Below are 22299 nucleotides of genomic sequence, written 5' to 3'. Positions count from 1 at the left end.
AGGGTCAGCATTGTATTCAGGATATAATATAAAAGATCAGAACATAAATGTCTCAAAAGTCGATTATTTTGTCAATTTATATGAGTACAATATGTAGGATAGATTTTTAAAATGGCTGCCATTTGGAAATTCAAATGGCAACCCTAGCGGCGTTGGCAAAATTGGGACCAAGCGATTTTTTTTTTGGACTTCGTAGTGGTATCCATAGGTGATCCTGAGAGTTTAAAAGAATGTATACCTGTAATGCATATTGGCTCCCGCAAGCCCAATTTTGGAATATGCCCCCTATGATGAAAAAAAGTGTGACACACCCCCAAAAGGAATTTTTTTTTATGATTTGACAGGAAAGCATACTGTCCACCCGGTTACTGTACTGCATGGAAACAAAAACCAAAAACACACACAAAAAATGTCCGTTACAGCTCGATTTTCTGTTAATGACATTTGCCCCCCCCCCCGCTTCTATAAAATGTGGCCCCAACCCCAAAATTCTGGAAATGTTTATTCTCGTGATGTAGCTCTTGGGTGAGCTGTCTAAATACCAAAAAGAAAAGCGAACTTATCTGAATCACTTTTTTTTGCACAAGAGACCACCACTTTTTAAAGTCATGGTCATGAAAGGGTCAGAAAAAATGGCATCAAGTGGTTTTGAATTCCTTGAGGTATCTATAATGACAGTTTCAAAGAATGTACCCGAAAAGGCATATGGGCTACCACAAGCCCACTGACTACATGGTATCATTTCAAGTGGTAGGGCACAACCCGACCACTGTTTAAATCGTTTTGATTAATCTTTGTTTAGGTCTTTTTTTCTGCACAATACTTCTCCGCGGTTTTTTTCCTAAACGGTTTAAGGTATGAAGCTGTAACTGTCAACATAATCGATCCTTATCCCGAGTGGTGCATATTACTCTGACGTCATGATGACGTAATTGGGTGTCAAATTACAAGCGATTTTAGGTGAAAAAAGTGCCTTGAGCAACTACTTTCACCTATTACTCTTGCACAAAATAATCAATGATGTTTGTATTCTGTAATCAGATAGACCATTGATTGTTTAACATTTTTGTTGTGTACGTAAACTTGCTTGACCTTTACTTCCGGGTCTACTGGAAGGTCAAAGTTTGGTGAATTCAAAATAAAGATACTAGCCTGAAATAAAAAACAAACAAAATTTCTTCCGAACGGTTTACGGGATAATCATTAAACCTAGTGTCAACTTGTACCATGGTAACGAATATGTTATATTATTTGTTACGTCTTCATGACGTCATCAGGTATCAAATTACAGCAATTTCAGGGCACAATTTGACAAAATAGTTTGAGCTATGTTATCTCTTGAACTAAATAGAGTATCGTGTTCCTTTTTTCTTGATGTCGTAGACGGTGCCTTGAGCAACATTTGTTATTCCCAGGCACAAAACCACTTGACCTTCACTTCCGGTGTTACCGGAATGTTCAAAAGAAATTGAATCTAACTCGAAAACGGAAGCATTTTACTATAGACAATTACATTATGGAAGTGTTAAGTCAGGAATGCCAAACAAAACAAAAAACCCATAACTTTGACGTCATGCCTCGAAAGGGCGCCCTCTAGCGCCACAAAAAAGGGTTTTTGACTTTTAATTTAAAACCCTCAATCAAAATTTTACCAAATTGCCTGTTTCATATTCCGTGAGCGACCACAAATGATTTTGCAAGGTTTCATAATGGGACGGAAAGTGTGTGAGCTTAGAGACACGGTTTATTTCTGACGTCATGCGTATAGCACCAACGCTTAATCCACTCGGTGTTAGTGACTTGGTGGAGCTTAAAAGCTCCGTGAGTTGCTGCACTTACGTGATTGGTTAACAAGTCCTATAGGTTTACTACACGCACGTGTTTGTACATGTGACTGAATTTCTACCTCGTTATAAATGTGTGCCTGTGAGAGCGCGCGATGTCTAGTTTTTGCAACCTAGTCCCCAGTGCTCACTTTATTTCCAACCTTGTTTCCAATAGTAAACCCTGGATAGCAAACTTTCTTCCTGTATCTTGATTCGATACCGCAATTGGCTAGTAATGGATTTTTATCGTGTACTTGGTGCTATTATTCGCAACGTACAGTACGTGTTTTCGCGATCATTCGTCCACTCGCCTTCTCGAAAATACAAATTTCCTTTCCAATTTGCTCATATTAATATGAAATATTGTGGCGGTCTTGTGTCGACGATGCCTTGGATATTGCTCTCTGCCGACCCGACGAGCGGCTGTGGGGAAGGCCAGGGGAACAGGTCCGTTTTGGGGCAGTCTACCGCCAGGCGCTCAGGGAACACACTCACTCGCGCTCTCACGCAAACCTCACGAACACACTCGGGGAAGGGCTAACGTCCAATGAATAGATCAGACACTCGGGTATTTAGGGCTTCACTGCTTTATTGTAACTACTTGGAGACCCAATAAGATGCGTCCTACTTAGGTGCGTCCTACTAAGGTGTGTCCTACTTAGGTGTGTCCTGCTCAATTGTAAGAATTGGCCCCTTTCCAATAATCGTCAAGAACTGGAATGCTTCCCGTACCAACCAGATTTCCTAATCCCTACACTCACCGGAACTAAACTAGTGCTCTTCCTGAGTGAGAGACTGACCACAGCTGTACTACACACGCTTCAGCAACTCCAAGTCTCTGAGCGGGAACTGTGCTACGCTTCGCGCCACAATTTACAGCTAAAGCACACAACGTGAGCAGTGCAATGGGAGAGTGCTATCCATGGACGAGTGAAATGGAAGAGAGAAATGGAAGAGAGTGAGTGCGCGCGCGACACGCGCTTATATACCCGCGCTGGGTACCAACCAGCCACGCTACTCGCGCGCTGTACAACGGACAGAAGTCCGCGTACCAACCAACTAAACTACGGTGAACATAGTGCGCCAATATTAACTGTTCCGCTACACAGCCGCGCCCCAGGTTTGGTCAGTCCCTTGACCTTAAAAACTGATAACAATAAGGAACAGTTATAAAAACTATAACTCCTAACAAGGTGCTCTGCCACCTTTGGCTAACTTAAATAAAGCTTAACTTAATAACAGTCAAAAAATGTCTCATCTGGAATCCTTGTACAAAATAATTTGCTGACCTACTTAGGTCCTTATACAAAATAACGGTTTGACCTACCTCGGCCTTATACAAAATAATGGTTTGACCTACCTAGGTCCTTATACAAAACTCTCCTTTAGTTTACAAGAAAACAAAACTTTATCAAAACGAAACTTTATATAAAACAGTTCAAAATGCCTCTTCTATTACAAACTTGAACAAGTGCTTAACAAATGTTACCAAAAAAGATCCTCAACAGTTCAACAAACAGTTCAACAAAGCCTCTTTAGGTAGACGTTATCCTTATAGCTTCTAAGGATCCTGTGCAACTCCAGCCAGGAAATCCACGTCGTAGGTGCGCTGTAGTTTGTCCTTGGTCACTTTGTTGCCTTCATGGTACACCTGTCGTGTAGTAGTCTCCATCACGCGGTTGACTCTACCCATCATGGCACTGATGAGATCCTCATCCGAATAAGGTGTGCCGACTGAATCACCATCGGTCTTCATCAACCTGCATAGGCGACCTTCTCCCTGTGATGTTGGACTTGGTGAGGTTTGTTGCTCTGTCGACTTCTTTGCCTTTAGGTGTCTCAAGTAAACGACATCATACTCACGTGTCGTCGAGCCTTGGAGTGTCTTGTCTCCATCTCTGTACAGGTAGGTTTCCTTAACCTCCTTGATCCGGACTGCCTGTCCCGGTAGCAGCCTGTCTAGGTGCAGTGGTGTTGACATGACTGGGATGCTCTCTCCCCCCTTAGCGGTGGTTTCCTGACCATCGCGTCGTTTGGCCTCATCCCTCATCAACTCTATCATCGCTCGCGGCTTCCCTCTCGGCGGCATGCCTGGCTCCTCATGGCTGTGGGGCTCCTCTAAATCCATCATCAGCGGAGGGGTAGGCGACAGTGTGATCTCTGGGAGCTCTCCACTCCCGCTGTCACCTAAGATTGCTGCTATTTCCAACTCCACAGCAACATCTGGTACTTCAACTACTTCCGGCCCCTTCGCTTCTCCTTTCGCCCCCATCTCTGGTGCTACGTTTAAAGCCGACGGCGTCTGAAGAGTAGAGCTCGGCCTTGGCCCATCAGGCTCATCGCGAACACTGGTACTGCTTCGTACCTCCTCCTCCTCAGGTGCACGTGAAACTGTCGATGGCGCCTTCTTCTCTTTGGGACGCTTCCTAGTCACTTCTTCCTCATCTTTCTTGTCCCGGCTACGCTTCTTTGTAGCGGCAGTAGGTCCACTCTCGCTCCGTCCAGCAGAACGCGACTTGACCTCTGGTTGGGAACCTGATTCACCCCATTTACCTTTAGGTGACTTTTTGCCTCCTAGGCGATGCCTTTCTGCCTCGCTCCTGGTACGCGCCTCACGCTCCCTGTCCTCATAGGACTCAGCCTTGATCCCATTTACCTCAGCCAGGCAGGACGGATGACAATCTTTATAATGATTCAGCAGATTATCCCGCCGATTGTTCTTGTGTGAACACTGCCGGCACCAATAAAACACTCGTGGCCCATGCTCCACTGTCAGATGTCGGTCCAGACTCCTCCGATGTAGAAACACACTGTGGCATTTCGGACAGTCTATTGTCTTCGCCTCGTCTAGGTCCAGTGGAGTCCTCTTTGCTGGCGAGTCTCGACCCATGTTTTCCTCCTGACAATGATGAAAAGAAATGAATCTCGTTAGTTTCTCATGGCTAGTTAAAGAACTGGCTCGGGCATTCCGTAGCATGTCCACACACGCATTCTGTTCAACGCTTGGGTAACCCTTATGGTCTGGCCTGTATAGGTTCCTTCCCCCGGCTGCTCCTGCGTACTCATCGCTGCACTTCACCCGTTCTCCATTTACTGTGAGCTCAAGTGTCCTAAAGTTGAGTGACCCGCATGTTGGGTACAAAAAATCCATACCCAGGATTCCATCCATAGAGTGTAAATTTCCGAAGGTCGCGTACACTGGATGTGTCGTTCTTCCAACCTGTAACTCCACCCAGGCGCTACCTAACGTCACTATCCGCGAACCATCAGCATTTTTAATGCACGAACCCTCATTAGAAAGATGAGGCCTATTCTCAGGTGAGATCTTGTGGTAGAGAGTAGATGACAGAAACGTGTCTGTTGCCCCGGTGTCCACCAGAAGCTTCGCCTGCTGTCCCCTCACCACTGCTGGTACAAACATGCCCCTTTTCACTCTTTCTGCTGTTGCAATTGAATTGGTAATTACATGACCCTTGTCTATTGGTTTGTCTCGTGGACGACGGTCTTGTGGCCCTCTTCTCCTCCCAGCTTTCCCTCGGGCCCTGGGGTCAGCTGCGATCCGTTTCCCGACCCGTGTCTCTTTGCTGGCGGCCATTTACAGTCACGAGCGAAATGTCCTTTCCTCTCGCACCTGAAGCACACAATGTCCTCTCTAGGTCGTCTCCTGTAGGAGGTACTCGGAACGCCTTCTGTCATGTTTGGCTTGTCGTTCCCTGCACCTGTAGGTCTCCCTTGCACCAGGTTAGCCACCCACGCTTTTGTCTCTTCTTGAGCTCTTTGTATGGCCTCTGCCATCCGTTTCTGGCTATTTCTTACGAAATCCTCCAGCTTTTCCACCGAAGAGTCATTTTGTCCCTCTAGTACTCGTGCTTGCTTTGGGTTGCGACTGGGCCTCTGTTGTTCCACCTTGAGGAAACTCTCTGTCGCCATTGCTGCCCTTATAGCCTCATCGAGTGTCTTTGGCTGTGTCCTGAAGATTCCTTCACGGATGGCCTGGTCCTCTATCGCGTCCGAAAAGTGACCTCTCGCTAGGCGATCCTTCCCTTCGTCTGCTATCTCAGGATATGCCAGCGTGGCCAACTCCCTGATTGACTGACCTAGCTCCCTCAGTGTTTCCTTTGGTCCCTGTCGTCTGCAACGAAGCTCCATCAAGTGGTTTTCCGACAATTGGCCCGGTCCGAATCTCCTCTCCAGCCTGTCTTTTAATTCTTTATACGTCATCGTTTGACTACCATCCGGACTGTTTGATAGCACCTTCACCGCTATCCCCTGCAAGCTCGCAGCCAAGAAGACTTTAGCTTGTTCGTCCGTCCACCCGTTAGCGAGTTTGCACGCTTCAAAATGCTGCCAAAAATCCCTCCATACAGTCTTGCCGTTGTACCGATCTGGTACGATATTAGGTCGCTTCAACTCTGCAGGCGAACGGCCGTCTCTCTTCACTTCAACCACCGGCTCTCGCCTATCTAGGCTAGACCTGTCCTCGCCTGAAACTTGCTTTTCTGGCTCTGATGCTCTTCCGGCTGCACCTGCTGAGAAATTCCTCTCCATTGACCACCCTTTTTCTGTATCAGCATTACTCTTGATTTCTTGTTGGGACGCTTCTACCGAGGTCGAAGATGTGACTGGTGTATTTGTAGGTACCAGTAATGAAGACGATAGTGTAGGATACCTGGTTCTGGGTTTTGGCGTAGGTCTGCACCTTGGCATAGGTGTTGACGATGATATCAGGCTACTTGATGCATCTCTAACAGTGTCAAGGTATCTGAAACTCGTTGTTGGTAACTCCACTTGGGCACCTGCCTCTGCATCCACCTGCCGACTTTCAAGTTGCACCCTTCTCGTCTCCAGTTTGTCTAGCTGTTCATGGAGTTGACCCAATTTTGCCCAGAGCTTCTCAGTCTCAACTTCTAGGCGTTGTTGCTCCTCCGCGTACTGGGAAGTTTCAGCCGCGTCCTCGGTCAGTTCCTCTATTAGTACCGGTCTAGGTTGGTTTGCTTGTTTCTTTTCCATGACGTACGCCTATCTGGGTGACTCTGTCCTAGGTAGGTGATTGTTTGCTCGTAGTTCGTGATGGGTTCTGTGTTGTGTAATCCTGGCGCCTATCCCACTTCTGACACCATTTGTGGCGGTCTTGTGTCGACGATGCCTTGGATATTGCTCTCTGCCGACCCGACGAGCGGCTGTGGGGAAGGCCAGGGGAACAGGTCCGTTTTGGGGCAGTCTACCGCCAGGCGCTCAGGGAACACACTCACTCGCGCTCTCACGCAAACCTCACGAACACACTCGGGGAAGGGCTAACGTCCAATGAATAGATCAGACACTCGGGTATTTAGGGCTTCACTGCTTTATTGTAACTACTTGGAGACCCAATAAGATGCGTCCTACTTAGGTGCGTCCTACTAAGGTGTGTCCTACTTAGGTGTGTCCTGCTCAATTGTAAGAATTGGCCCCTTTCCAATAATCGTCAAGAACTGGAATGCTTCCCGTACCAACCAGATTTCCTAATCCCTACACTCACCGGAACTAAACTAGTGCTCTTCCTGAGTGAGAGACTGACCACAGCTGTACTACACACGCTTCAGCAACTCCAAGTCTCTGAGCGGGAACTGTGCTACGCTTCGCGCCACAATTTACAGCTAAAGCACACAACGTGAGCAGTGCAATGGGAGAGTGCAATCCATGGACGAGTGAAATGGAAGAGAGAAATGGAAGAGAGTGAGTGCGCGCGCGACACGCGCTTATATACCCGCGCTGGGTACCAACCAGCCACGCTACTCGCGCGCTGTACAACGGACAGAAGTCCGCGTACCAACCAACTAAACTACGGTGAACATAGCGCGCCAATATTAACTGTTCCGCTACAATATGATACTGCATGTTGTCTCGATATAAGATCGTAACAGTTTAATTTTAAAAATCGTGTTTTCGTAACCGTGCACGCCATGCTCGCGCTGCGACGAGTTGACTCTGTTTTTACCCCAGACACCTCATACAAAAACAAACGCACCAGACTGTTGCTCATTTGCATACGTGTTCAAAAATCTTCCACATGCAAATGATCCAAAACCAGGGTGAGAGAGCAGGTAGTGATGGGCGTGTACTGCACAGAAGGGTTTATTCATGTCTACACGGAAAAAAAAAGTCGCCCTCTGACTCCCCTTAACGCACATAAGGTATATATACTTATGTGTTGTGAAGCGCAAAAGTAGAAAACTGTATTTTCTCATTTACTGGTAGCAGAAAAATTACAACATCGGTTTTTAAAACAACTTAATTTTCTGCTAGCAGATATTTGGATCTCGGCGCCTAAAAAGTAGACAACTAACAATCTCAAATTCTTACCAGCAAAAATTATGAAGCTTTAGAAGTGGACAAGCCCGATTTCCTTATTTCCTGTATTGAGCGCCAAAAAAGGATAACCGTATTTTCCCATTTTCTGCTTAGTAAAATTTTAGGTCAGATTTTGTTGATAGATAAAACCCTAAAAATGGGTACTATTAACTGTAACGCGACAGTTACATTTCACAAAAAAGCCTCATTTTTAAAAATTAATGCACCTATCGATGATTGATTTAATTCCCCACTCCTCCTCTGGGCTGACCAACCCAAGATTGTCAAGTACTTTTGAATTGCTAAATCACCACTCCTGGCCCTATGGCAAAACTCAAGTGACAATCCCCTACATTCACGGGTGGGGTGCTCGTAAAACAAAGTCCCCACTCTTGGGCTTAAAAAAACGTGACCGTACCCCAACATATTTGGGCAGCGTCGGGCCAGGGAAGGGGTCGGGATAATTAATAGGAACATGACAATACTAAACATAATTTGTCTCATAAAAGTATTACCGTTAACTTCGCTGGTGGTCAACCGCGACCACCTCTCTGTTTCATCAAAGCGAGTATTCTAGATCCACAGCATTCAAAAAGGCTATAATTTAAAACATATTAAATCCAAAACAGGGAAAAGGTTCAAGTGGACAATATTTTTACGTGGGATGAGGAGATCACTACACATTTAAAAGTCGCTCAAGAAAACGTTCTCGTAACGTTGTGCACAATATTTCAGGACTAACGGCCGATCAGGAAGGAGTATTAAGATGCAACAACGTACAGTAGATGGGTAACCCAATGGAAATGCTCGTAGCAGGTGTAGGCGGGACGCGTGAGCGGGAGCTGAGCCGGAACCTTGCGGTGATAAGTATGCTTCAAAGGACCGTCAGCGAGATTAGTCGCTAGTGTGTGGACCAGCCTTCTCTCATCGGAATCGTCCACACTCTGCACGTTCATTAAAAATGAGTGTTCATAACGCAACACAATGCTGTCTTCCTTGGAGAGGGGACTGAATTCTTAAAGAATGTGTAACAAATACGATTTTTGCACTCCTTCCATTTCCAAGAAATGCCGTGCACCATTAGCCAGTAGCCCGACCCACAGACCGGCCGCTACCGCTGGTTGATTCAAGCCGTGGACCCGTGTGAGTGCACGGAGATCGGAATGGGTGGCCTCAACACCTTCGTACCGTACAGACCCTACGAGGTGACGTACTATGACACCTTTCTGATCAGCAGCGATCCTGAGGAGATACAGCAATGGCTGAACTGCACTGGTGAGTACACAAGCGGACCCTAGTCCCCCAAATGGGGCAATCTCCCGAAGTCTTAATAATTAAAGAACAGAAAGAATGAAGACGACTGTTTCAGATCGATGCTGTAGTGTACTCATCCCTTTTCCATCCACAGATTCATGTAAGATGAGAAGACTGTAAGAAAAGAAGCAAGGGCTAGGGGAGAGCGCCCCCATGCGTAAAATGAGATCCAGCCCGCCGTCCCCGATTTTAAAATTTTACAATAGCCGGCCGGTCAGGCAATTCTAACGACTGGCCTGAATGGTGCGCTACTGCTTTCCTAGATAAATAATAATTCATAAATAAATGAGAAAGTTTACCCATTCCTATTGGTTCAAAACCCGTCTCGTGTGTGGTTTTAAATCGCTGGTAAAACACCGCTGCGTTCTGTGCCGCATCGCGCAGTACGAGCCGTGCACAGGCAAATTTCCTTATTAAGGAAATTTTTAACACAAAGCGCGTGAAGAATATACCATACATACATGATCAGAGGAGTGTTTCACAAAACGTGATGTAAAAGTGTTTAAACAAAATCGTTAGAAATTTGTAGATTTTTGACTTGTTTTGCATTTTGGACAGAAAGGTATTTATGAACAGGAATAAATATGTACTTTGACCGGTATTAAACAAATACGTTTAAAACCGGCTAGGGCCTGGTCGCCGATAATGCCCCTCGCCTTTGGCATGGGCCATCATTCTGCGTCAAGGCCCCAAGCCGTTTTAAACGTATTTTTTTTTAAAAACCGGTCAAGCATATATTTATTCCCTTATTCATAAATATGTGAGACATTTTGCCTATTCCTATTGGTCCAGAGCCCGTCACTTGGGTGGTATTAAACGGTTGATAAAACACCGATTGGCTGGTTTAAACACTTTTCTGGTGTTACCCGAAATTAGGACTCCTGTGAAATCTGGTCCCTTTATCTTTTATTAGAGAAAGGTTCACAATCTTCAAATATAGGCGTGCGCAATACTACCAAAGTAGTAGAGTCATAGAGTCCTAAATTCACACTACACTGGCACTGCCACGCTCTGCGCCACCTCGCGCAGTACGCGCCACAAGCGCAATCTCCACATAAGGAGATTTTTTAGCACTACTCGTGGGAGAGGCACATACCTTAAACATAGCTAGTGGGATGTTTCGTAGAACATGAACATGAACAAAATCGTATAAATGTATGCCTTTTGAATTGTTTTGACCTTTTGACAGAAAGGCATTTATAAATGCTAATAAATATGTGCTTGCCCGGTATAAATCAAGTTCGTTTAAAACCGGCTTGGGGCCTGGATGCCGACACCAATCCCTTGAGTAAAAAAATAACAAATATAAGTTTTCCCAGTACTTTCAATGTATCATTTAAATTCCATGAAAAGATACTTCAAATTTTCACCCATAGAATCACATGACGACCGGTGTAATTCGTAAATATAGCATTCTGATTCGTCAACTGAGTTTTTGGCGTGGTTCTATCGCAGTACAGTAATTTCGTATTAATTTTTTCCCTGCAGGTAAGCTTTCTTGCTCTCTGGAGGGACCTCTCGGGATGGAAGATGGTCGCACCCCGGATGAACGCATCACAGCTTCGTCTTTTTGGCAAAACCGCGCTGACCACGCCCCACCCAGGGCCAGGCTTAATACTCAAGGTATCTGTTGTATTCAGCTTAATAACGTTATACTTTTAATTTAGAAGCACGTTAGTAAGGATTTATTCCTCACCATTTACTGCTACAACTCAATCGAGCAAATTTAATCGCATTGACGGACGGTCGACTCTTCGTGCCGTACCTTCACGCCTGCGCAGGCTGTTGTTGTATACGTCTATGCGAGCGACCTCAATAGGCTGGTCCCGATTAGTCGACACTACTAGTGTAACTTTTGTCGGCTAGCTTGGGGTAGGGCGAAGACTGTCGGACTTCAGTTAAAGACTGTCGGACTACAGTTAAACGTGTAGTATAAACTTAGATTCAGCTTTCCTGTCATTGAGTGAAAGCATTCAATAGACATTAAAACCCGTGCTCTTTGGGAGTGGTACTCTTACAAGTAAATGTTAAAATTGAATTGATAATTTTGTTTGCATTAATAAAGTTTACAAACAGACGTTGAAAATAAAACTCGGTTTACGCTAAGATATCATTTTTTTTCAAATTGGCTTTTCAATTTAGAGCGGACTGTTTGAGCTTAAAATAAGCGCTATCAAAGCTCTTCTTAAGGAATTATTGCCTTAATACTAAAAAACAAATCCTAGTGATGAAGAACATCATACTCGAAAAAAGTTAGAAAATTTGAAATATCATGCAGATACTAACTTTAAAATAGGGGAATTAAGCAAACGTTTTTCATGCTCAACAGGATACGCTGCAGCATGGTGTAACGCTGGCATCACTGATAATATCAGTCCATGGATACAGGTTGACTTCAATGACACAGTCACCATCACTGGTCTGATCACCCAGGGGCGCGGAGATCACGACCAAAGGGTGACGGAGTACCAAGTGACGTACAGCGATGACGGTCAGTCCTGGAATTACGTGACTGATGCAGACGGCACACCAATGAAGGTAGGATTATTCAATACCCAAAAATATCAAACGTCGTATGCAAACTTACAATTATACTTAAATTCGAACCATTAATATTGTTAATTGTTCTTTTTGTTTACAGTTCCCTGGTAACACAGATAGGACCACCCTGGTAACTACTCGCCTGCCGTTTGCCTTGCGCACCAGAATCCTGCGCATTCACCCCACTGAATGGCACGACCATTGCAGCATGAGGTTTGAATTGATTGGCTGCTATTAGTCAAACTATTTACGATGTTATTTACATGAATATTTATTTTTTGCTTGTAAATATTGGCTCTTAACTAACTAGAATTGTATGATTGCCATTTAACATTTTATCATGTCGTAAATTTTATCAAACGTAGACGATGAATTTTTTCAGAAACTTTTCTTGAGTATGTTAGTAGGGACAACTAGTAACTGAATCAATGTAAGGATCCCACTTTTAGGAAGTGTTGCCACTGTATTATGCACTCGGACAAAACACTGATTACATTGAAGATAGAAACCAGTACTTAAGATCTTACACGAATCATTAAGATTTAATTGGATTTCAAAAAGATTGAGTTAAAATTCAAAATAAGAGTATTTTTTTTCTGATTAAGTAACTGTAATTTTTATTACATAATTATTTGGTTAAAATTCCAAACTGAAGTCAAATTTACAAAATGTCTAAATTTCCACGCGCGTTCAGGAAGTGGACCCCGTCACTGCTGTCCTTCCTCCATAGCACACAAATGAGTCGGTGGTAATTGATAACAGGTTTGAATGATGAGCTTACGTGCAAATTAGGCACAAGCACGTGAATGTCACGTGAAAACGTGACATAAGCGCCTTCAGTACCTATTGTTGGTAGATACGTGCGCTTTATAAGACTCCGGAATTATATAACAAATAGTGACACGGAGCGAGTTAACTCAAAATAACTCGGTCAAATAATGTAAAATGCTCACAAAGACCCACCAACAGCATCTACAAAATGCCACCCATTATATAAATAGAGTGATCGCTGAGAAACGATCTACCTTAAAGTTAAAAGTGTGACGAAAGGCCGGCGAAAGGCCAGTGACGTCGCAGCAGCATGGCGACCCACAGCAAGAGACCGTCAATAGTTTGTGCACATAAGCTGCGCACCTAGCAACAAGATCCGAAGCCTTCTGCAAACAACGCCCAAAAACATGAAGTGCATTATATCCATATAGAACTATATTAAATTTAATATAGCTCTATCATTGAACTATTCTTGTTGATCCATGTTTAACAGAGATTAGAACGCAAGTACTTAAACACAAGATCTATTGGAGTATAATGTTAGACTTCCGATCAAAGATTTTTGGGGCACCAAGTCAACATTGGATACATACACCCTGCATTCTGTCGGGGTCACATGCAAATGAGGGCATATGCAAATAATATGTGATAAGGGAAATCCCATACCCCTACAGTATCAAATACAAATTAAGAGTTTCAAGAATTGTGTCAACTTCTATTATAATAGGGTGCCTTCGGCACTTTGCACTCTTATTTAACTGAAACGCACAATGTTTACGATGGAGAAATAAAAGAGACAATTGAGTGACATCGATATTTCAAAGAGTGTCGCCGAGTGAAATAGCATGGTAGCCAATTCTGATGCAGCTCGGTTAAATTTCCAATTTAAAGACAGGTTATGTTGTTACGAGGAAAACGTTTCCATGGAAACTGCTTAACTTTCTCAGAGTTTTGATGCGCCTGGTGGCTGCTCATACCGTTAGCTCTCCCGATCACGTTATTGTATCATGGATCTACGGCTCTAATTGAGGAGAAAAATCAACTGGAGTATCAAGTAACGACTTGTCATCATTCCTAGATTCATTTCAGTATCAGATTATTTGTCAATTTGACAAGATTGTGAAATTTTTCATCGAAGTCAAACTGAAGCTAATACTGTCTACTGCACCACACTGTTTGGACAGGAGCTTTCTACATACACCAATGGCCAAGCCTGCATTGTTGGTTCCAGTATTGTGTGCATCGTCTGCACTAATTGCGCCACCAGTTATCTCTCTTGTCACCCATTCAACAGTGACAGTAATGGAATACCAGCCAGCCCACTCCTATTCAAGAGACGAACTGATTCGCCTGAACAAATGACAGCTAAAGCTACCTCTGGATGTGTACAAATGTATACAAAGCCTCAATCTTGGAGTAGTTAAACCAACTAGAAGGGGCTGCAGAGGAGGAATAAAACGACACATGCAGCAACATTTGGCAGTTCCACCTAACCCAGGTTCGAATTTGCCTCATGACAATTCCCCTCATCATACTCAGACAAAGAAAAACACAACATTCTGTTCAGTTAACCTTCAGTCAATCAGAAATAAAACCACAGCATTCGTGGACTTCATCTTAGACAACAAATTCGACGTTGTCGCAATCTCAGAAACCTGGTTGAAGCCTGGAGATGAAGCAATCATAAATGGCATCACCCCGGCTGGCTTCTCAATCCAGCACATCCACCACCCTTCCTCTAAACGAGGAGGAGGTCTTGCCCTTCTCTACAAGTCCGGATTAACTGTCCGATGCCATGATATCCAGCCATCACCCAAATCATTCGAGTGTTTATATGCTGAACTCATAAGCACTTCAAACTCAATCTCCATAGTGCTTATCTACCGCCCACAGACAAAATCCACTGGTTGCTCTTTCAATGTTTTCATTGATGAATTCTCGTCCATCATTGACCAGCTCTTACTAAACCCAATGCCCATTTTCATCACTGGTGACTTCAATGTTCATGTGGATGACCTAACTGACACAAATGCATGTAGTTTTGCATCGTTGCTCTCAAGCAGTGGCCTACACCAACACATCTCGGATGCTACCCATACTGCCGGTCATACACTTGACTTGCTGATCACACGAACATCGGACATTGCAGTATTCTCCAATCCCCAAATCATTGGTGGACTATCAGATCATAGTGCTATAACATGTGATCTTTTGCTCGAAAAGCCAAGTAATCTCACCAAGGTTATTTTCAAACGCCACATCAACGCCATAGATACTGTTCAATTCTGCAATGACATAGCCGTTTCGGATCTATTCCACTCAACCCCCACGGCTGCTCTAGGAACTAGGGTGAAAAGGTACAACAATACCCTGAAAAAACTCCTGGATAAACATGCCCCAAGCAAGAAACGCACAATACAAATTCGACCCAACTGCTTGTGGTATAGCGATGATCTTCATACTGAAAAGCAGAAACGGCGACATCTAGAACGTGCCTGGAGACGATCACGTCTCGAAATTGATCGCCTGCTCTACCAAGAACAAAAGCAAAAGGTCAATCACATGATGGCGACCGCTAAGTCAAACTACTACAACAAGCTGTTCTTGGCCAATGCCAAAGACCAAAAACAGCTTTTCAAACTAACTGACCGATTACTTCACAGGTGTCGTGTGTCCCCTCTCCCTGAAAGCAGTGACGATAATCTGGCAAATGAGTTCTGCTGTTCCTTCACTGAGAAGATCCAGAAGATTCGCCAAGGTTTCAAGCGTGTTACTACTGATTTGCTGCACGAGGAAGAGCTCTGTGCCTCACATCACCTCACATCATTTCAGCCAGTTACAGAAAATGATGTGTCTAACATTCTCAGTAAATCATCATCTAAATCCTGCGAATTAGATCCAATTCCATCATCCCTGTTTAAGAAATGCTCAGCTTCCCTTGTGCCGGTTTTCACTGGCATCATTAATGACAGTTTACTGTTTGGTGATGTACCGGATGATATGAAAGTTGCTCAGATACGACCTCTTTTAAATAAGCCGCATCTAAACAAAGAGGAAATGAAGAATTACGGACCAGTCTCGAATCTTTCCCTTTTGAGTAAAACCCTTGAGAGGGTAGTCTTAATGCAACTCTCATCTTTCTTAATTGAGAACAATCTACATGACCCGCATCAATCTGCCTTCCGTGCTAATCACAGCGTCGAGTCTGCCACCCTCAAAATCCAAAATGACCTGTTGCAGGCTATGGACAAGCGCAAGATATCATTGCTCGTGCTGCTCGACCTATCAGCAGCTTTTGATACAGTTGACCATCCCACATTATTCAGCCGCCTCAACACTCGTATTGGGATAGATGGAGTTGCATTAGACTGGTTTAAATCATACCTTAATGACCGATCTCAATTTGTCCGGGTCAATGATTCAAGTTCATCTACTGTCTCTCTTGATTTTGGGCTACCTCAAGGATCAGTCCTAGGGCCCGTCTTGTTCTCTCTGTATACAATGCCACTTGGTGAAATCATTCGAAAGCATGGTATATCCTATCATTGTTATGCAGATGATACCCAATTATACATGTCAGTAGACCCCCAACAACACAAGGTTGATTCAGCAATCCAGCAGATGGAAACATGCATTGATGACGTACGTTCTTGGATGACTCAAAACTGGCTTAAATTCAACGATGAAAAGACCGAATTTATCATCATAGGTTCAAAGCAGCAATCGTGCAAAGTTCATGTTCCATCCATAAGGGTTGGTGATTCAACCATCATGCCATCAAATCAAGTCAGAAATCTTGGTATTATCTTTGATTCATCTCTATCCATGGAACCTCACCTTACATCAATCTCTAGATCAGTCTGCATGTCGATCCGTAACATCGGACACATACGAAAATATCTTGACAAACACACAACTGAAATACTTGTTCACGCTTTCATCACATCCAAAATTGACATGGGCAATTCACTATTGTATGGCATTAACCTAAATCAACTAAACCGTTTGCAGCGACTACAAAACATCAGTGCCAGACTAATCTCTCTCACTAGTAAACATTCTCACATCACTCCTGTACTAGCAGATCTCCACTGGCTTCCAGTATCATACAGAATTAAATACAAACTTGGCCTATTCGTGTTCAAAATCCTCCACAGCAATGCGCCGGAGTATCTCATCGACCTCATCCACCCGTACTCAACAGCACGCACCGGACTCCGCTCCAGTGAGCTCATGATGCTTCACGAGCCCAGGACCTCCACTCTGTGGGGTGACAGATCCTTTGCTGCAGCGTCAACCCGAGTGTGGAACCAACTCCCTCTGGCTATCAAATCATCCCCATCCATCACAACATTTAAGACAAACATAAAATCTCACCTGTACAAACAAGCTTACTCTCACAACACACAATCTTAACTTGACTTTCTCCTCGAGCGCCATGAGCAGTGGCGTCACCAGACTTTTCAGTCTGGGGGGGGGGGGGGGGGGGGGGGGGGGGGGGGCATAGGGGGGGGGGGGCACCAGCATTTGATGGGGGGGGGGGGCACTTAGGTGGATACGGATCGCCGTCCTGGGGGAGGGGTCTAAGGGGAGGGGGTGCCCCCCTCCCCTTTGGAAAATTTTCGCATACGGAGGATGGGCTACATGCAAAATGGTGCCACATTTGATGCTAAATTCGATCTGAAGATATCTCCAGAAATTGCTATTTTCGAGGTAATGATTTTAACAACGCGCAGAATTTTTTTTTACCAACCCAAATCTCAGATGGGGGGGGGGGGGGGGGGGGGGGGGCACTCGGGGGGCACTAGGTTTTCCAGGGGGGGCACGTGCCCCCCTGGCCCCCCCTTGGCGACGCCACTGGCCATGAGCGCCTATTTTTGGCGGATACCGGCGCTTTACAAATGTTCTTTTATTTTATTATTATTATTAATTGTTTTGCAGAGATGACGAATAAAAGCAAATGAAAATGGCAGTTTGAGCGGCATTGGTGTCATTTCAATGAGTGTCGCTAAGTAAAACTGGTAGCCATTTTCGCTTTGGCTTGCTCGTATAAGAAGCAATGGAAGGACTTTATAGGGGAGATATACAATTATTTTGAATGACTTTTGCATGTGTTTCTCTCACCCTGCTTGGGAATTAAGGTAAATAATGGAACGGACAATACTGGCTGAAAAAAAAGAACATATATATTTTTCACTACAAACAACACCTTGTGTTACACAAGATTCTCGAAACGAGAATTTTTTGTTCTGTACTCTACTTCAAACTCCCTTTTAATGGATATAATTAATTCGTTCTTGTTTACGGATAAGAAAATGGAAGAGGAAAAATTCTATTGAAAAAACGTTTTTCAAACTATATTTCAAAGTATTTTCCAACGTTTTCGTTTCCAATTTCAAAACAATGAGTCACGACATACCAGACTAATTTACTTATCACAAGTTTTAAATTGATTGATACAAGATGAATTGATCTCTGAATGCTGCCATTCCGCAACAGCTGAGACGAATTTAATCTGCATTGACCAATATTCTTGACCAGGTACTTAAATAGGCTGACCAAACTTTGAAATTGAATGATAAATGACTAAATGTATTCAAAGCTTGTGTAGATTTTTCTCGGACTTTGAAATTGAATGACAAATATCTTAATTTATTAATTTTGCATTTGCCCGTGACGTCATACCAATGAGCAGCCGATGTGCAGCTGACGGGCTAACCAAACATTGAAGCATTTTGGCCGTTCTTTTGCCCACCTCTAACAGTTTATGTCACTACGTTTTTAAATTAATGTAAAATATTGGTGTGTCACGAAATGAAATTTAGTTAATGTAAGAACTATATATTGTGTTGTAAATTATTAAGAAACATAACTTGTATGCCATGTTACTAAAATCCGTCGATACAATGGTCTGTTAGAGTTAAACAGAACTTTGAGTTTATTTGGCCAGTGCGTCTGCAGACGTGATACAGTATTGTCATGTTAATCAGGTAGTTTCGCGGGAAGAGAATACAGATTCACCGTTGGTCAGTTACATTACCGCTTGAGTAGATGCTTCTTTTAAGGTTACCATGGTTAAAGAACAATAGGTTTGGATAGTCACGGGTACAGCAGTTTTCGTGGGGTGTGGATAATTTTGGGGGCGGAGAGGAACATTGTCTGGGTGTGAGGCACTTGCGTCTGAGTTTCCCGAGGACAGGGCAAGCTTTGCCAGCCTCAATGATTTTTGGATTATCTTGAGATTTGCCAGCTACTTTGAGCTGAAGGGCGTCAAGTCAATTATTGCAATTTACATGAGTGCTATCGGTAGAAAAAAGCCCATTTTATCATCCTCTGACTGCCAGAAAATACGCCATAAACCATTTTGAAGAACCTCAAGATTTTGAGAACCAGGTTCACTATCAAACCTGTAAGTATATTATTTATAACTGTTGATAGATGTGTTAGTATGTACTTTAAGCTTATGGATGATCTGATAATTGAGAATACGTGATTTGTGGCTACATGAGTTTGCATGATTTGAGTTATGTATCTTCATTTGAGCAATGGTTAGTCTGAAAGTATATCAATATTTTGCATATATATTTGGTATTTAGAGTGGGGAAATGTGTGCTTTTATATTCAGTGTTCCACTTCGGGTGACGGACTGGCTGTCTAGTCTCCAGTCAAGGCCGTGTGTGCATGGGCGTCGCCAGAAAATGTCTCTAGAGGGGAGCAAATCAATTTTTCCCCCACAAAATCCCATTATTTTCCAGCATTTTCCGGATGGATAATTTTTTCAAGGGTAGGCAGGGATATTTTGCCCCCAATCCATTAAATTAACAACAATGTGTTTACGCTCCTCTTTTTGTCCCTCCCCCCTCCTTTTTTCCCTTGTAAATACTGGCTCTAACTTGAGTAGAATTGAATGATTTACATTTGATTAACATTTGTTGTATACATTTAGGATGTTAGTAGAGACAACAAAATCTGTTTTGATAAGACCTGATATAAAAAGAATATATCCTACAAGTTCATTAAAATCGGTACGAAAAAGGGGTCACTGTAAGCCAAGTTACTTTATCAGCCTGTATGTAGCATGAGTCATAATTTCGACAACGTAATATAATAAGATGAAAATGGGTATAAATACATTTAAGTTGTCGGATTTATTAAGAAGAACTTTTCAATTGGTATAATTGTTTGCTATAGAGTGTCGGGTAAATTCACGTAGATTGTCGTGAAATTATTACTATTGCATTATTTTGTTGTTTGATTAGGTTGGTTTAGTGTTTTTTAACACGAGCCAGGCTGCATTGGTCAACTGGTGTGATAATTGCATTGCTTCTAGTTGGTTATGTCGTATTGTAAAATATTGTGCTCACTCTATCATTTGGAAACAAAATACAACTCAAAACATGACTTTAATTAAAATAACATGCTCTAATATTGATGGAGAGTTCACTAGTTTTTTTATTTTGGAAATTGAATGTAAATCAATATTAGTTTTTTGCCTTTACCGACACAAATTCCATCTTATGAATAAATGTAATGTGGATTTGCTGTACAGTTTATTAAGTTGAACAATACATGTGGACATGGGCGTCGCGAGGGGGGGGGGGGCGGCAAGGGGAGGCACTTGCCCCCCCAAAAAAACCCCGATAAAAAGGAAAAGGGGAAAAAAAAAGGAAAAAAAGAGGTGCAAAGCCATATTGCTGTTAATTTGATGGGGGGGGGGGGTAGGGCAAGTGCTCCTCTGCTCACGCTCGGAAAAAAGACAAATTGAGAATATAATGAAAAATTTAAGAAATTTTTGGGGGAAATTTGCTTTGCCGCCCCCTGTATTAAATCCTGGCGACGCCCATGCATGTGGAGGGAAGTGTGGTAGCAGCCTGCCCTATCAGTTGCTCTCCTGTCCCTCCTCAAATTAATTGCTGCTTCTTCATATTGATAAGAATGTTAAAGGGAAAATACAACATTTGCAAACATCAAAAAATAAAACTACCAAATCATTTTAAAATACCTTGCTGGACTGTTAGTGAATGACAGTGTAAAGCATCCTGTAAAATCATGGCACCTGGTATACTGTCATTTTCAAGAAAAGTGGTATTTATGTTTCAATTTCCAACGCTGGTCGGCCGATCAGCGTTGGAAAAAAACTGGCTTTTTTTCAAAAACTGGCCCCAATTGACCATCGCACTTGTTTGCAATCGATTACACACCTATGAACGGGTACAAGCCAGCTAGACTGGTTCCCTGACCTTACAATTCTCCAATGTATGTAAACTGCTCTGTTTCTTCTTATATGGAGTCAAGGAACCAGACTACAAGAAAATGATTGTTTTTCTCAGTTTTTATAGCATTTTCGAACCCAAAACCTCAAAAAAGTCAGAGTAACTATATTTGCTATATATTTCCAACCCCCCAATTCCATCCATTTCTGAAAATTACAGCAAAAGCAAATGATGTATATTCCCTTTAAGTTCCAAAACGTAGGACGGCAGGGCGACACACTGTACAGCAGCGAAGGGAAGTGGACGGCAGCCTGCGGCTGACCCCGTGGTAGTAGTTTAGCATATCTGGGGTAAGGGAGTCAAATCCAGCCTTTATATCCTCGTCAAACCCAAACAAAACAATGCATTCTGCAGCGAAAAAAGTCCGCGAGATACATCTAAAGAATTTGTATATTGCGTAATCAAGGTTTGCCTAACCCTGAGGTGTACTGTACGTAGGCTCATGGTGTGCCTTATCTTAAGCTTAATTAACAGTGATATAAAGCACTCCAAAAATGTCCCCCCCCTTGATTTTTGTTACCATGGGGGAGGGACTGGTAACGCCTAATCCTACAAAAATCAAGTGGGGGTGACATTTTTGGATTTCACAGCTGTTTCACAGTACAACAGCACCGTCAGATACATGGGCGTCGCTCTGGGGAGGGGGCAAGGCTTCCCCCACCCGGACGAGCCAAAACAAATGAGGCGCGAAATCATATTGTTAATTAAATGGGTGGGATGGGGGAGGGGGCAAATGTCTCTGCCCACCCTCGAAAAAAGATCAATCGGGAAAATGCTGGAAAATATAGGGAATTTGGGGGAAACTAATGTGCTTTGCCCCCCTCTAGAAAAAAATCCTTGCGACGCCCATGGTCAGATATCGATATCATGATTCGGTCAAGCCAGCGCGGATCTTTACTTGAGGTGTGCCGCGGCCTGCCTCAAGAGAGTATACACTGCAGATGCTTTACTTATTCCAAAACTACCAGAAAGTTTGAACTGAGCGATCACAAAATCGTTTTAACCAACGAAGATAGCTGGAAATACTATACAGGAAAAACGGTGAGACATTTTATTACGTTGCTGATGTTACAAGTTTCCATCACAAAAAGCATTCGTTGGTGGAAATAGCTTGTTCCCCACCAAGTAGCAAATCAAAAGCGACATCAAAGCACCCCCGCCAGCCAGGGCAATATACGTTGCAAACTGAGGCCGAATGATTGACACTAATCTTCAGCCAATCAGATTCTCCGCATAAACTTCGT

General features: G+C 43.4%; 1 protein-coding gene across 1 annotated transcript; it reads left to right on the top strand.

Moving 5' to 3' along the window:
* The first annotated feature begins 9074 nt into the window (after positions 1-9074).
* LOC119731113 (lactadherin-like) lies at positions 9075-13652 on the top strand. The gene is made up of 4 exons (XM_038204133.1): positions 9075-9431; positions 10959-11093; positions 11800-12008; positions 12112-13652. Exons 1-4 carry the CDS (start codon positions 9320-9322, stop codon positions 12247-12249), a joined length of 594 nt encoding a protein of 197 aa, XP_038060061.1. The 5' UTR covers positions 9075-9319; the 3' UTR covers positions 12250-13652.
* The last annotated feature ends 8647 nt before the right edge of the window (positions 13653-22299 follow it).

The sequence above is a fragment of the Patiria miniata genome, unplaced genomic scaffold, assembly GCF_015706575.1.
Source record: "Patiria miniata isolate m_02_andy unplaced genomic scaffold, ASM1570657v1 HiC_scaffold_23, whole genome shotgun sequence".
Lineage (NCBI taxonomy): Eukaryota > Metazoa > Echinodermata > Asteroidea > Valvatida > Asterinidae > Patiria > Patiria miniata.
This window is presented reverse-complemented; position numbering and strand designations above follow the sequence as displayed.